Source organism: Salmo salar, chromosome 13 (genome assembly GCF_965601325.2).
Source record: "Salmo salar chromosome 13, fSalSal1, whole genome shotgun sequence".
Classification (NCBI taxonomy): Eukaryota; Metazoa; Chordata; class Actinopteri; order Salmoniformes; family Salmonidae; genus Salmo; species Salmo salar.
Window position 1 is genome coordinate 62,921,869 of NC_138303.1, and position 17,112 is coordinate 62,938,980.

The window sequence follows — 17,112 nt, forward strand, 5'->3', positions numbered from 1 at the left end:
GTATTGTAATTACTCATTAAACCCTAACCCTTACTTAGGTACTAACTCTAACCCTAAGTAACTCTTAAGTACAGTTTAAGTTCAGTGTAATAGTGAGTAATTACAATTACAGGAAATTACACAGTAATAAGGGCACTGTAATGGAAAGTGTAACCAATTTGTGTTACAAATGGTCATGGAAATGCAACAGAGTGGTATTAGGCCTAGTTTTTCCCCATGACCACTATCCAGTACTCCTCTACATCCCATTTTGGGCGACAGACAGGAGGGATAGTGACACACACCTAACTCTGTGTTTGCAGACAAGTTCATCAGCTCTCTATGTTCATCTGAAGTGGCCATGTTGGAAAAGAGGAACCGGGCACTGCCCTTGGCTTCCCACATGTGCCCCTCTCCTGTGTTTGGGTGTTTGTGTGTGTGAGAGTGGGCATCCCAGTTATTTTATGTTCACTGTTTCCTTTCTACTCCGTATAAAGTTTTTAACTGAAGTGTGTGTGTTTTTTTTTTTACTTGAGACACCGTACAATTTCAAGTCCTCTCAATTTACAGATTGAAAGATATAATCAGCTCAAGAAAAACACAACTCTAAAAAAACACGTACATTCCTTTGAGAAGAGGTCATTTATGATGTTAAGATAATGTTGCCATAATATAATCGTTTGCAGTTTATGCCTTTTGGCAGAAGCTTTTATCAAAGCGATAGTCGTGTATGTGATCCCCCCCGGAATTGAACCCAGGACGCTTGGAATTGCCGGCGCCACGAGCTTACCAACTGAGCCGCGTCTTAATAACGTATAGAATGAAGATGCGTAGAGGACATTTAATGTTACTGTGCCGATATTAAGGAATGGCACTGCCAGTTTCCACTTTTCAGTGGGCATTGCTATGGTACGTTAGGCACAGACACTAAGTGCCAGTGTGGGATGACGTCTGCTGATTGCCCTATCTGAATAGTTATATTCAATTACAGGGTGCAGTGAGAAAAGTGTGCCGGTTCAATGGAACTGTGCCAACGCAAGATATAATGGCATCTTAAAATGGAATCCACACAAGTGTAATACATTCACACGTAATGTCTCTCTTGCACACACATTTATCTCTGGATACAGATACATACATTACAGTATGGATACATATAAATGACATAGAGAGAGAAAATAAGGGTTACACAGAGTCACGTTGAGAGAGATCCTATGCAGCCTTTGTTTCCAAGTTTGAACACTGGAATGTGAGATGTAATCTACACCTCTATTAGGCTGATACAAATCCTCATTATTTAGTTAAATTATTTTCAATTTGAGTGTCATTAAATCTACTGTATATAGCCTCCACTTTTTCATTCTGAACTTCTAGCATGTGTGAGACGGGTGTGGCTTCATGACAATGACCACACCAGCAACTTCCCCCCGATTTGCCAGTTCTAACGCAGGTACACCTCCGACACCACCAAAACACAAGCTATGTGTCGGCTGTCGCTGGTTATTGCTTGATTTGATTGAATCTATGCCTAAATCACTCTACAGCTTTACATTTCTTATATATATATATTTTTTAAATGTTTTAATTTTTTTTACTTTTACACCTTTTCCTCCCTAATTGATATCCAATTGTTAGCTCCAGTCTTGTACCATCGCTGCAACTCCCGTACTGACTTGGGAGAGGCAAAGGTTCTCCCCGAAACACGACTCTGCCAAGCAGCACTGCTCGCTTAACCCGCATCAACGTGTCGGAGGAAACGCCGTACATCTTGGTGACTGAAATCAGCTTGCAGGCGCCCGTCCTGCCACAAGGGGTTGCTAGAGCGCGATGGGACAAGGACATCCCGGCCGGCCAAACCCTCCCCTAACCCGGACGACGATGGGCCAATTGTGCGCCGCCTTATGGGTCTCCCGGTCACTGCCGGCTGTGAAACAGCCTGGGATCGAACCCGGGTCTGTAGTCTTATAGGCTACAGACCTGGGTCTGTAGCCTTATAACGCTGCGCCACTCGAGAGGCCAAGCACTGTTATTTCTACCTTAAGCCAGTGACATCCCACTCTCTAAGTGACCAATGTTAGTGCTTACAGTATGTCCCTCAATACCCAATCATAATAGACAGTAAGCATATTGTAGCAACCCTAACCCAAAACCTAGCGACCTTGTCAAGGGGATCGGATCTCTTGGCGTAACGACTAAGGTGTTGTGTTAATATTCAGTGTGTGGCAGACGTGGGAATCAAACCCATGTACTGTATTTGGTGTAGTACTGGGGGTTAGAACTCTGTGGTAGTCTGATAGGGGTCAGATGGTTGAGGTCCACTTAGTTTGGGAAGGGAATTGTGGTCAGAGAGGAAGAGTGCATGAGTTTTGCCCTGTGGGCACCAGCTGGAGTGTTCACTGTCTGTCTGTTCTTACTCAGACTACTAGAGGAGAGCGAAAGAGTGAGCGAGTTAGAATGCATTAGTTTGAGAATGTAATTACCTTTTCAGATTAGCGTGTCAACCCGAACTGTACTGGGTCTGATATTTCCTTTTAATTGGCCTTTCCAGTACGGTTCCAGCAACTATGGTGGATGTATAACTTGGCTTGACTCAGTAGTGTGAAAAGGGTAAAAGAGAAACTGAGGAAAGATCGAGGGAGTGATAAAAGAGGAAAAATAGGACAGTGGATTAGACAGTCGGCCACAGTGCTTAGTGTCTAATCATAAAGCGAGATTATTAGCACAGGATGTGGGGTAATTGGAGAGTTTGAGGCATCAGATTGTTCCTCTGCATAGGAACGTGTGGAAAGATGCTTTAAAATATGACTGCAGCTTAAATCAGGGAAATCTGATATGTGTAACTAGCTTATTGCAGATTAATATATTTTGGGATAGTTCTCTCTGGCCTGTTGCTCTTGATGTTATTTCAACAGGGTGAGGGGCTGGGCGGTATAGCATTAGGCATGTAGCATACATTTAACATTATATCCAGAGAAACTTACAAGTGCAATTAAGGTTAAGGGCTTTGCTCAAGGACACAACGACAGATTTTTCACCTAGTCGGCTCTGGGATTCAAACCAGCAACCTTTTTGCTTACTGCTAGGCTACCTGCTGCCCTATACATAGGCTTCTCCCTCAACTCTTAAAAGGCCCTTATCAAAGATCACTGTGATTGCTGGTGCATTGCAGCTGACATGATCCACCTATAACGCTGTTCCCTCAGTCGTAGATATCTCATCTATTGTTTTGGTTCATCACGTACTGGGATTTTTGTATTCCGAGCCTGCTGAATGTTGTGAATTGCTTATTTAGGTTGCATCCCAAATGGCACCATATTCCCTACATAGAGCACTGCTTTTGACCAGAGCATTATGGGCACTGGTTAATAGTAGTGCACTAAGGAATAGAATGTCATTTGGGAGGGAATCTGAGTGTGTCCATTCAATGTTGCTGCGGTACATGGGAACTTGATCATCATGTTTGTTCTTTTGACCCGTGGTTTTCCAGCCATTACTGTCTGCCCAAACTGTGTGTGTGTGGTGGGTCTAATTGTTGGAGAGCATGGTGGCATTCGTCACCCTGTCTATTTGTTTCTATCACAGCTACACTGGCTGGTGTGTTTGTCTTGAGTTTCACACGCGTGTTTGCGTGTTGCTTCTTCCCAGGTGACTGGAGCTTTTGGATGAGTGTTTACTTTTGAGCAGGATGAAGTTAACCCAGACTCAGATCTGAGGCCTTTTTTTGCATCCCTCCCCTAACCACACGGTTAGGATTTAGGGAGGGTAAACTGATCCTAGATATGTACCCATATGAGAAACTTTACCCTGAACATTTTGACTTTTGCTCTTCTCTTGGTTTCCCCCTTGTGGTCAAAGCTGGATTGCTCTCTCTTGTCCACAGAACAGGCCGGCTGCGGTGCAGGGGTCCCCACACACTGGCCAGCCCCCGGCATGCATGAACCCCGACTTGATGAACGCTCCCTGGGTGAGAGAGGGGACTTTACACTGTCCCTCGGGCCCCATCTTCATGCCATCCTTCTCCCCATGCTTCGGGCAGGGCACTGCCCATCCATGCCACTCTCATGCTGCTTTCCACTCTTGTGCTGTACACAGAGAGGACTTCACTGCTTTCATATCATAAGGCACTCAGGCCTTGGGGGTATTGCCCCTTTTCACTCTATCATGGATAAAATAGGTTATGGGACATACAGTATTAGCTTGATGGAAATATAGGTATTTATTTGATATTGTTTTGAGTTGGTTTTAATATTTTAGTGTTATGTGGGCATATAGCGATGAGTTATCTTAGCAGGTTTATAATAGACCGCTTTGCCTTGTCTTTCTCTAGGTATGAATATAGAAAATGTTACATCCAAAAAGCAAATGTCATTTGTCAAACACCTCATGCGACAAATCAAGCAAAATTTGTTTGCCATGATATAACTTCTGTGAAGGCAGGAAGAAAGACGTTCAGAAAGGTAATCTGAAGCATTGTCTACTTCTGCGACAAGAAAGACATGGTTGTCCACTGTATCCCAAGGCAAGTTCAAAGGATCAGTTAAACAAGACACTCCTTCAGTAATTTCATTTTAGTGTATTTTCAAATACAAAATCATGCCTCATAAGCAACAGGTGTAGATCACATTAATATGCTTACGGGCTCTTCCCAACAATGCAGAGAGAAAGAAAATAGAGAAATTGTAGAAAATAAAGCACGTAGTAATGAATACACAATGAGTAACGATAACTTGGTTATATACACAGGGTACGAGTGCCTAGTCGATGTGCAGGGGTATGGGGTAATTGAGGTAGATATGTACATATAACTAGGAATAAAGAGGAGCAGCAGTGTATGTGATGAGTCATAAAAGTTCCTGCAAAAAGGGTCAATGCAGATAGTTTGGATAGCTATTTGGTTAACTATTTAACTAACTATTTAGCAGTTTTATTGCTTGGCGGTAGAAGCGGTTCAGGGTCTTGTTGGTTCCAGACCATCAGTACCTCTCGCAGTGTGGTAGCAGAGAGAACAGTCTTTGACTTGGGCCTTCCTCTGAAACTGCCTCGTATAGAGGTCCTGGATGGCAGGGAGTTCAGCCCCAGTGATGCACTGGGCCATACTCACTACCCTCTGTAGCGTCTTGCGGTCAGATGTCAAGCAGTTGCCTTACCAAGCGGTGATCCAGCCAGTCAAGATGCTGTCAGTGGTGCAGCTGTAGAACGTTTTGAGGATCTGAGAGCCCATGCCAAATCTTTTCAGCCTCCTGAGAGGGAAGAGGCATTGTGCCCTCTTCACAACTGTGTTGGTGTGTGTGGCCCATGATAGATCCTTAGTGATATGGACACAGAGAAACTTGAAGCTAACGAACCGCTCAACTACAGCCTCGTTGATGTGAATGGGGGCGTGCTCGGCCCTCCATTTCCTGTAGTCCACGATCAGCTTCTTTGTCTTGCTGATGTTGAGGGAGAGGTTGTTGTTCTGGCACAACACTGCCAGTTCTCTAACCTCTTTATAGGCTGTCTCATCGTCGTCTGTGATCAGGCCTACCACCGCCGTGTCATCTGAAAATGTAATGATGTTGTTGGAGTCTTGCAGTCATGGGTGAACAGGGAGTACAAGAGGGGACTAGGCATGCACCCCTGAGGGGCCCCTGTGTTGAGGGTCAGCATAGCGGATGTGTTGTTGAATTCCCTCACCACCTGGGGGTGGCCCATCTGGAAGTCCAGGATCCAGCTGCAGAGAGAGGTGTTTAGTCCCAGGGTCCTTAGGTTTGTGATGAGCTTGGAGGGCACTATGGTGTTGAACGCTGAGTTTTAGTCAATGAACAGCATTCTCACATAGGTTTTCCTTTTGTCCAGATGAGAAAGGGCGATGTGGAGTGCGATTGAGAGTGCGTCATCTGTGGATCTGTTGAGGCGGTATGCGAATTGGAGTGGGTCCAGGGTGTCTGGGATGATGGTGTTGATGTGAGCCATGACCATGCTTTCAAACATTTCATGGCTACAGATGTGAGTGCTACAGGCCGATAGTCATTTAGACACATTACCTTTGTGTTCTTGGGCACAGGGCTATGGGGGTCTGATTGAAACATGTAGTTATTACAGACTGGGCCAAAGAGCGGTTGAAAATGTCATTGAAGACACTCGTCAGCTGGTCAGCGCATGCTCTGATTACGCTTCCTGGTAATCCTTCTGGCCCTGCGGCCTTGTGAATGTTAACCTGTTTAAAGGTCTTACATCGGCTATGGAGAACGTGATCATAGAGTCGTCCGGAACAGCTGGTGCTCTCATGCATGGTTCAGTGTTGCTTGCCTCGACGCGAACATTGAAGGTATTTAGCATGTCTGGTAAACTTGCATCACTGGGCAGTTCGGCGTCTGGGTTTCCCTTTGTAATCCATGCTAGTTTTCAAACCCTGCCTCATCCGAGCTGGTGTAGTAGGATTCGATCTTAGCCCTGTATTGATGATTTGCCTGTTTGATGGTTCGTCAGAGGATGTAGCTGGATTTGTCATAAGTGTCTGGATTAGTGTCCCGCTCCCTGAAAGCAGCAGCTCTATCCTTTAGCTCGGTGCAGATAGTTGGGATATGTACGTATGGTCACTATGGAGACGACATTGTAGATGCACTTATTAATGAAGCAGGAGACTGATGTGGTAAACTCCTCAATGCCATCAGATGAATCTCGGAACATATTCCAGTCTGTGTTAGCGAAACAGTCCTGTAGCTTAGCATCCACTTCATCTGACACTTCCATACTGACCACTTCCATATTGAGCACGTCGTTACTTCCTGTTTGAGTTTTTGCTTGTAAGCAGGGATCAGGATGATAGAGTTCAGATTTGCCAAATGGAGGTCGAGGGAGAGCTTTGTATGTGTTTTTCTGTGTGTGGAGTAAAGATCGTTTAGAGTTTTTTCATCTCAAGCTGCACATGTTACATGCTGGTAGAAATGAGGTAAAATGGATTTCAGTTTCCCTGCATTAAAATCACTGGCATTAAAATCACTGGCCACTAGGAGCGCTGCATCTGGATGAGCATTTTCTTGTTTGCTTATGGCGGTATACAGCTCGTTGAGTGCGGTCTTAGTGCCAGCATCGGTTTGTGGTGGTAAATAGACAGCTACAAAAAATATAGATGAAAACTCTCTTGGTAAATAGTATGGTCTACAGCTTATCATGAGCTATTCTAACTCAGGTGAACCTCGAGACTTCCTTAATATTAGAGATTGCGCATCAGCTGTTGTTAACAAAGAGACACACACCTCCCCCTTTGAGCTTACCCGGCGCTACCATTCTGTCCTGCTAATGCATAGAAAAAACAGATAGATATACTGTGCCTTCGGAAAGTATTCAGACCCATGAACTTTTTCCACATTTTGTTTCTTTACAGCCTTATTCTAAAATGGATTAAATTTTTTTTAAAAACACACAATACCCCATAATGACAAAGCGGGAAAAAAATGGTTTTTAGAAATGTTTGCAAATGTATATAAAAAAACCTGAAATACCTTATTTACATAAGTATTCAGACCCTTTGCTGTGAGACACGAAATTGAGCTCAGGTGCATCCTTTTTCTATTGATCATCCTTGATGTTTCTACAACTTGATTGGAGTCCACCTGTGGTAAATGATTGGACATGATTTGGAAAGGCACACACCTGTCTATATAAGGTTCCACAGTTGACAGTGCATGTCAGAGAAAAAACCAAGCCATGAGGTCAAAGGAATCCGTAGAGCTCCGAGACAGATCTGGGGAAGGTTAGCAAAACATTTCTGCAGCATTGAAGGTCCCCAAGAACACAGTGGCCTCCATCATTCTTAAATGGGAGAAGTTTAGAACCACAAAGACTCTCCCTAGAGCTGGACGCCTGGCCAAACTGAGAAATCGGGGGAGAAGGGCCTTGGTCAGGAAGGTGACCAAGAACCCGATCGTTACTGTGACAGAGCTCTAGAGTTCCTCTGTGGAGATGGGAGAACCTTCCAGAAGGACAACCATCTCTGCAGCACTCCACCAATCAGGCCTTTACGGTAAATTGGCCAGACAGAAGCCACTCCTCATTAAAGATTGAACCAAGATCGAACTCTTTGGCCTGAATGCCAAGTGTCAAGTCTGGAGGAAACATGGCACCATCCCTACAGTGAAGCATGGTGGTGGCAGCATCATGCTATGGGGATGTTTTTCAGAAGGCAAGGACTGGGAGACTAGTCAGGTTCGAGGCAAAGATGAACAGAGCAAAGTACAAAGAGATCCTTGATGAAAACCTGCTCCAGAACGCTCAGGACCTCAGACTGGGGCAAAGGTTCACCTTTCAATAGGACAACGACCCTAAGCCCACAGCCAAGACAACGCAAGAGTGGCTTCGGGACAAGTCTCTGAATGTCCTTCAATGGCCCAGCCAGAGCCTGTACTTGAACCAGATTGAACATCTCTGGAGAGACCTGAAAATAGCTGTGCAGCAATGCTCCCCATCCAACCTGACAGAGTTTGAGAGGATCTTTAGAGAAGAATGGGAGAAACTCCCCAAATACAGGTGTGCCAAGCTTGTAGCTTCATACCCAAGAAGACTCAAGGCTATAATCGCTGCCAAAGGTGCTTCAACAAAGTACTGAGTAAAGGGTCTGAATATTTTTGTAATTGTGATATTTCTGTTTTTTATTTGTATTACATTAGCAAAAATGTTTTTGCTTTGTCGTCATGAGGTATTGTGTGTAGATTGATGAGGGAATTATTTTTATTTTATTTTTTATAATAAGTCTGTAAGCTAACAAAATGTGGAATAAGTCAAGGGGTCTGAATACTTTCCAAGGGCACTGTATATTATCCATGTCCTTCTTCAGCCATGACTTCGAGAAACTTCACATTTCTTCAGGTCACATTGATAGGATAGTCTTGAACGGAGCTTGTCCAGTTTGTTCTCCAGAGATTGTACGTTCACCAATAGAACGGAGGGTAGAAACGGTTTATGTACTAGCAACGTAATTTCGTCAGGGTGCCCACACGTCGGCCCCTCATACGCAGCCGTTTTCTTTTCCGAGTCTCGGGGATTAGGGCCTAGTTCAGAGTGAGAAGTATGTCCTCCGTTACTGACTTGTTGGTAAAAAAATAGAAATCTTAATCCAAATGGAGGTTAGTGATCACTGTTCTGATGTTCAGAAGCTCTTTTCGGTCATAGGAAAATATGGCGGAAACATTACGTACAAAAAAACCACACAAAATCGCAGTATTAGTCAGGAGCCAGTAAAACGGCTGCTATCCATTGCAGCACCACTGTCTCTTTTGTTATTGCTACTAAATGTAGCAATGTTCACCTAAGCCAGAATTGAATCCAAGGAGAGTTGTCGACAAGCACACTGCACTTGACTTTTAAAGGTAATTATTGCTTGAGCTGTCATCTGCAGCTTTACCGTGAATGCCATATCCGCGAGGGTGAGGGAAATTGTATTTTAATGCATTTGTCCACAACACGGCTTTGATTGAATCCCGGCACTAGTTATTTCACAAAAAGGCCCTATGAAAAGAAGTGCAACTTTCTCACTTTCCATTCCAATTTCAACAAGGCTACCATGTTTCAGTTCACCCATCATTTTGCATTCTGACATCCTCTGGAAGGGCCCACATGTTCTCACTTATATACGCTGTCATAGATTCACACTTGCTGGCAAAGACCTCCCTTCCCCTTCTATCCCAAGACCCCCAATGGGACTAAGCTTTCACTGTCATTTCACAAGAGTTTAGTAGTGGTGAAGTGCCATATGAATCATATGGGAACCATATGGGTAACATGAACCATCACAGAAGAGTCCTCATTCACTTCATTGGGCCACAGAATTGGGCTACACATGTAGCCTAGTCAATGTATTATGTTACTTTGTAACATTTATCTACAAACAGCATGGTTCACAAAGTGGAACATAAATATATGTCTGTCTATTATTGTTGTCCTTCTGATTGACCTTTTACTGTTTCTTTTCCCTTTTCCACTGTGCTCCTTTTCTCCTTCACTTCTTCCTCCGTTCTAAAGCAATATCGCTATGAAGATGAGGACTCTCCGCCTGAGCACGGGTTCCCTCGGCTGACCAACGAGGTGCGCGCCCCTGAGTTGGTGCACGTGTCGGAGAAGAACCTCTCAGAGATTGAGAATGTGCATGGCTACGTGTCCCACTCCCATATCTCCCCGCTCAAGGTCAGCAAACGTCCTCTCCTGCACCCCAAATCCAGTGAGCAAAACTGTCTGAAAATACATAATTTCAACTGCAAAAATTACATATTTTCAACCAGTGTTTTTCTCATTGGCGAGATCTCGCCAAACCACACCATGCATGACTGCCAACATGGTGGACTCCATGTTCCTCCCTATCCCTATCTCTCTCTCTCTCTCTCTCTCTCTCTCTCTCTCTCGCTCTCTTGTTCTTTTTCTTTTGTCCCCTCAAGTTTCCTTTCTTTTCTCTCTCTTGTTCTTTCTTTCTTCCCATCTCTTTCTCTCATTCCTCTCAGCCATTCCTTCTCTTAATCTCTTGAGCCATTCAAAAACCATTGTGATTCCTACCCTGAGTCTTCAGTAAGCCTCTCATAAGTGCAACTCAGTACCCCACTGCTAACACAAGAACATCGTCGTGGTCATTTTATTAGGCACCAAATGTAAGAAAATTGATAAACAGGGAGGGACTACCTGGACTTGTCCAGTAACAAATCCTTTAAATAAGTGTCCATTAGGGACAGATCAACATGTACTGGGGTGGGGTGGTCCAAAATAGGGGAGGGTAGTCAAACTTTCTGTGTTTTTTTGGAGGGGCACAGGGGAGGGTAGTGTGTTTTTTTGGAGGGGCACAGGGGAGGGTAGTGTGTTTTTTTGGAGGGGCACAGGGGAGGGTAGTGTGTTTTTTTGGAGGGGCACAGGGGAGGGTAGTGTGTTTTTTTGGAGGGGCACAGGGGAGGGTAGTGTGTTTTTTTGGAGGGGCACAGGGAGGGTAGTGTGTTTTTTCCCTGATTTACATTTGCTCTTCTGCTCATATTTTCCCTATAAACAATGGCTTGACATACTTTTGATATTACCCTAATAATGTTTGTGAAGGTTTTTTGTTGTTGGTGTGGCTATTGTTAAGCTTTAGCTACTACAGGCCTATGATATGAAGGCAGTGCGCCCCTGCGCTCGAACTGACTCCAACAGTTGAACTTGAGGTGACATTTTCAGGCCTACCAGAGTTACTCCTATAATCTAACAATGTAACATTTTTTACGAATTACACCTTCTGTACGTCTATATCTGTATAGCAGATGCAGTAGCCATCTGACATAAAGAAATGCATGCCGGTGTCGTAGCATGCCACCGGCATATCTCTATCTCTCGGGTTAGGCCTAAGCTTCTCTTACATTATTTATTTATCTACCGGTCAAAAGTTTTAGAACATCTACTCATTCAAGGGTTTTTCTTTATTTTTACTATTTTCTACTATGTAGAATAATAGTGAAGACATCACAACTATGAAACACTACATATGGAATCATGTAGTTACCAAAAAAGTGTTAAATCAAAATATTTTATTTTTGAGATTCTTCAAATAGCCACCCTTTGCCTTGATGACAGCTTTGCACACTCTTGGCATTCTGTCAACCAGCTTCACCTGGAATGCTATTCCAACAGTCTTTTCCTTCACTCTGCAGTCCGACTAATCCCAAACCATCTCAATTTGGTTGAGGTCGGTTGATTGTGGAGCCCAGGTCATCTGATGCAGCACTACATCACTCTCCTTCTTGGTCAAATAGCCCTTACACAGCCTGGAAGTGTGTTGGGTCATTGTCCTGTTGTGAAACAAATGATAGTCCCACTAAGCCCAAACCAGATGGGATGGGGTATCGCTGCAGAATGCTGTGGTAGCCATGCTGGTTAAGGGTGCCTTGAATTCTAAATAAATTACAGACCGTGTCACCAGCAAAGCATCCCCACACCATCACACCTCCTCCTCCATGCTTTACGGTGGGAAATACACATGCGGAGATCATCCGTTCACCCACACCGCGTCTCACAAAGACACTGCGGTTGGAACCAAAAATCTCAAATTTGGACTCCAGTCCAAAGGACAGATTTCCACCGGTCTAATGTCCATTGCTCGTGTTTCTTGGCCCTAGCAAGTCTTTTCTTCTTCTTGGTGTCCTTTAGTAGTGGTTTCTTTGCAATTCGACCATGAAGGCCTGATTCACACAGTCTCCTCTGAACTGTTGAGATGTGTATGTTACTTGAAGTCTGTTAAGCATTTATTTGGGCTGCAAATTCAGAGGCTGCTAACTCTAATGAACTTATCCTCTGCAGCAAAGGTAACGATGGGCCTTCCATTCCTGTGGTGGTTCTCATGAGAGCGCTTGATGGTTTTTGCGACTGCACTTAAAGAAACTTTCATGGTTCTTGAAATTTTCCATATTGACTGACCTTCATGTCTTAAAGTAATGATGGCCTATAATTTCTTTTTGCTTATTTGAGCTGTTCTTGCCATAATATGAACTTGGTCTTTTACCAAATAGAGCTATCATCTGTATTCCCCCACCTTGTCACAACACGACACACAACTCAAATGCATTGAGAAGGAAAGAAATTCCACAAGTTAACTTTTAAGAAGGCACACCAGTTAATTGAAATGCATTCCTCATGAAGCTGGTTGAGAGAATGCCAAGAGTATGCAAAGAATCTCAAATATGAAATATATTTTGATTTGTTTAACACTTCTTTGGTTAATACATGATTCCATATGTGTTATTTCATAGTTTTGATGTCTTCACTATTATTCTACAATGTTGAAAATAGTAAAAATAAAGAAAAACCCTTGAATGAGTAGGTGTTCTAAAACTTTTGACCGGTAGTGTGTGCGCTTAATATATATATATGTGTGTGTGTGTGTGTGTGTGTGTGTGTGTGTGTGTGTGTGTGTGTGTGTGTGTGTGTGTGTGTGTGTGTGTGTGTATTCATTCAGACCCCTTGACATTTTCCACATTTTGTTACATTACAGCCTTATTCTAAAATTGTTTTTTTTTTATTCCCCACCAATCTACACACAATACCCCATAATGAAAAAGCAAAAACTGTTTTTTAGACATTTTTGCTAATTTATCCCCCCCAAAAAACGGAAATATCACGTTTACATAAGTATTGAGACCTTTTACTCAGTACTTTGTTGAAGCACCTTTAGCAGCAATAACAGCATCAAGTCTTCTTGGGTATGACGCTACAAACTTGGCACACCTGTATTTGGGGAGTTTCTTTAAATCAAATCAAATCAAATTGTATTTGTCACATGCGCCGAATACAACAGGTATTATAGGGACATGCTTACTTACAAGTCCTTAACCAACAATGCAGTTTTAAGAAAATACCAAAAAAAAGAGAAAAAATTAAGAGAAAAGAATAACAAATAATTAAAGAGCAGCAGTAAGTAACAATAGTGGGGCTATATACAGCGGGTACAGGTACAGAGTCAATGTGCGGGGGCACCGGTGTCGAGGTAATTGAGGTAATATGTACATGTAGGTAGAGTTATTAAAGTGACTATACATAGATAATAACAGAGAGTAGGAGCAGCGTAGAAGAGGATGGGGGGGGGGAATGCAAAAAGCCCGGGTTGCCATTTGATTTGCTGTTCTGGAGTCGGATGGCTTGGGGGTAGAAGCTGTTTAGAAGCCTCTTGGACCTAGACTTGGCACTCCGGTACCGCTTTTGCCGTGCGGTAGCAGAGAGAACAGTCTATGACTAGGGTGGCTGGAGTCTTTGACAATTTTTAGGGCCTTCCTCTGACACCGCCTGGTATAGAGGTCCTGGATGGCAGGAAGCTTGGCCCGGTGATGTACTGAGCCGTACGCACAACCCTCTGTAGTGCCTTGCGGTTGGATGCCGAGCAGTTGTTATACCAGGCAGTGATGCAACCCGTCAGGATGCTCTCGGTGGTGCAGTTGTAAAACCTTTTGAGAATCTGAGGACCCATGCCAAATCATTTCAGTCACCTGAGGAGGAGTAGGTTTTGTCGTGACCTCTTCACGACTGTCTTGGTGTGCTTGGACCATGTTAGTTTGTTGCTGATGGGGACACCAACCTGCTCCACTGCAGCCCGTCGATGAGAATGGGGGCATGCTCGGTCTTTCTTTTCCTGTGGTCCACAATCATCTCCTTTGACCTCCTCCCTATAGGCTGTCTCATCGTTGTCGGTGATCAGGCCTACCACTGTTGGGTCATCAGCAAACTTAATTTTGGTGTTGGAGTTGTGCCTGGCCGTACAGTCATGAGTGAACAGGGAGTACAGGAGGAGACTGAGCCGCACCCCTGAGGGGCCCCGATGTTGAGGATCAGCTTGGCGGATGTGTTGTTACCTACCCTTACCACCTGGGGGCAGCCCGTCAGGAAGTACAGGATCCAGTTGCAGAGGGATGAGTTGTTTAGTCCCAGGGTCCTTAGCTTAGTGATGAGCTTTGAGGGCACTATTGTGTTGAACGCTGAGCTGTAGTCAATGAATAGCATTCTCACATAGGTGTTCCTTTTGTCCAGGTACGAAAGGGCAGTGTGGAGTGCAATAGAGGTTGCATCATCTTTTGATCTGTTGGTGAGGTATGCAAATTGGAGTGGGTCTAGGGTTTCTGGGATAATGGGGTTGATGTGAGCCATGACCAGCCTTTCAAAGCATTTCATGGCTACAGACGTGAGTGATACGGGTCGGTAGTAATTTAGGCAGGTGTTCTTGGGCACAGGGACTATGGTGGTCTGCTTGAATCATGTTGGTATTACATACTCAGACAGGGAGAGGTTGAAAATGTCAGTGAAGACACTTGCCAGTTGGTCAGTGCATGCAAGTACGCATCCTGGTAATCCGTCTGGCCCTGCGGCCTTGTGAATGTTGACCTGTTTAAAGGTCTTACTCACATTGGCTGCGAAGAGCGTGATCACACAGCCGTCCAGAACAGCTGATGCTCTCATGCATGTTTCAGTGTTACTTGCCTTGAAACGAGCATAGAAGTTATTTAGATCATCTGGTAGGCTCGTGTCACTGGGCAGCTCTCGGCTTTGCTTCCCTTTGTATTCTGCAATAGTTTGCAAGCCCTGCCGCTTTTGACGAGCGTCTGAGCCGGTGTAGTGCAATTTGATCTTAGTCCTGTATTGACTCTTTGCCTGTTTGATGGTTCGTCGGAGGGCATAGTGGGATTTCTTATAAGCTTCCAGGTTAGAGTCCCGCTCCTTGAAAGTGGCGGCTCTTCCCTTCAGCTCAGTGCGAATGTTGCCTGTAATCCATTGCTTCTGGTTGGGGTATGTACGTGCAGTCACTGTGGGGACGACGTCCTCAATGCACTTATTGATAAAGACAGTGACTGATGTGGTGCACTCCTCAATGCCATCAGAAGAATCCCGGAAAATATTACAGTCTGTGCTCGCAAAACAGTCCTGTAGTTTATCATCTGCTTCATCTGACCACTTTTTTATAGACCGAGTCACTGGATTTTCCTGCTTAATTTTATCTTGTAAGCAGGAATCAGGTGGATATAATTATGGTCAGATTTGCCAAATGGAGGGCGAGGGAGAGCTTGGAGTAAATGTGGTCTAGAATTGTTTTCCCCTCTAGTTGCACATTTAACATGCTGATAGAAATGAGGAAAAACTGATTTTAGTTTCCTTATATTAAAGTCCCGGCCACTAGGAGCGCCGCATCTGGATGAGCGTTTTCCTGTATGCTTATGGCGGTATACAGCACATTGAGTGCGGTTTTACTGCCAGCATCGGTCTGTGGTGGTATGTAGACAGCTACAAAAAATACAGATGAAAACTCTCTTCGTGATAGTGTGGTAGTAGATAGTGTGGTCTACAGCTTATCATGAGATACCTAGAGATTTCCTTAGATATTGTGCACCAGCTGTTGTTTACATATATGCATAGGTCCCCGCCTGTGTCTTACCAGAGGTTGCTGTTCTATCCTGCCGATAGAGTGTATAACCCGCCAGCTGTATGTTCTTAATGTCGTCGTTCAGCCACGACTCGGTGAAACATAAGATGTTACAGTTTTTAATGTCCCGTCGATAGGATATATGTGCTTTCAGTTCGTCCCATTTATTTTCCAGCGATTGAACATTAGCTATCAGGACTGAAGTTAAAGGCAGATTAGCCACTCGTCGCCTGATCCTCACAAGGCGCACTGATCTTTTTCCGCAAAACCTATGTTTCCTTTTCCAGCGAATCACGGGGATCTGGGCCTGGTCGGGTGTCTGTAGTATATCCCTCTCGCCCGACTCATTGAAGAAAAACTCTTTGTCTAATCTGAGTTGAGTAATCGCAGTTCTGATGTCCAGAAGCTCTTTTGGGTCATAAGAGACAGTAGCAGCAACATGATGTACAAAACAGGTTACAAACGATGTGAAATAACTAACAAAATAGCATGGTTGGTTAAGAGCCGATAAGACGGCAGCCATCCCCTCCGGTGCCATCATGCCATTCTTCTCTGCAGATTCTCTCAAAATCTGTCAGGTTGGATGGGGAGCGTTGCTGCAAAACTATTTTCAGGTCTCTCCAGAGATGTTCGATTGGGTTCAAGTCCGGGGTCTAGCTGGGCCACTCAAGGACATTCAGAGACTTGTCCCGAAGCCACTCTTGCGTTGTCTTTGCTGTGTGCTTAGGGTCGTTGTCCTGTTGGAAGGTGACCTTCGCCCCAGTCTGAGGTCCTGAGCGCTCTGGAGCAGATTTTCATCAAGGATTTCTCTGTACTTTGCTCCGTTCATCTTTGCTTCGATCCTGACTTGTTTTGCAGTCCCTGCCGCTAAAAAACATCCCCACAGTGTGATGCTGCCACCACCATGCTTCACCGTAGGGATGGTGCCAGGTTTCCTCCAGACGTGACACTTGGCATTCAGGCCAAATAGTTCCATCTTGGTTTCATCAGGCCAGAGAATCTTGTTTCTCATGGTCTGAAAGTCTTTAGGTGCCTTTTGTCAAACTCCAAGCGGGCTGTCATGTGCCTTTTACTGAGGAGTGGCTTCCGTCTGGCCAATCTACCATAAAGCCCCGATTGGTGGAGTGCTGCAGAGATGGTTGTCCTTCTGGAAGGTTCTCCCATCTCCTCAGAGGAACTCTAGAGCTCTGTCAGAGTAACCATCGGGTTCTTGATCACCTCCCTGACAAAGGCCCTTCTCCCCCGAT

General features: G+C 44.5%; 1 protein-coding gene across 22 annotated transcripts in view; it reads left to right on the top strand.

The window, feature by feature from the left end:
- dlg2 (discs, large homolog 2 (Drosophila)) overlaps positions 1-17,112 on the top strand; it is a 405,714-nt gene that overhangs the window by 212,450 nt on the left and 176,152 nt on the right. For 18 of the 22 annotated variants that reach the window (XM_082960249.1, XM_082960254.1, XM_082960252.1 and 15 more), the window contains one exon: positions 9,979-10,140. In XM_082960249.1, the coding sequence (XP_082816375.1) occupies positions 9,979-10,140 (162 nt within the window). Of the gene's footprint in view, positions 1-3,865; positions 3,944-9,978; positions 10,141-17,112 lie in introns of those variants that run through there. The other 4 variants (XM_082960262.1, XM_082960266.1, XM_082960264.1 and 1 more) reach the window with 1 other exon arrangement.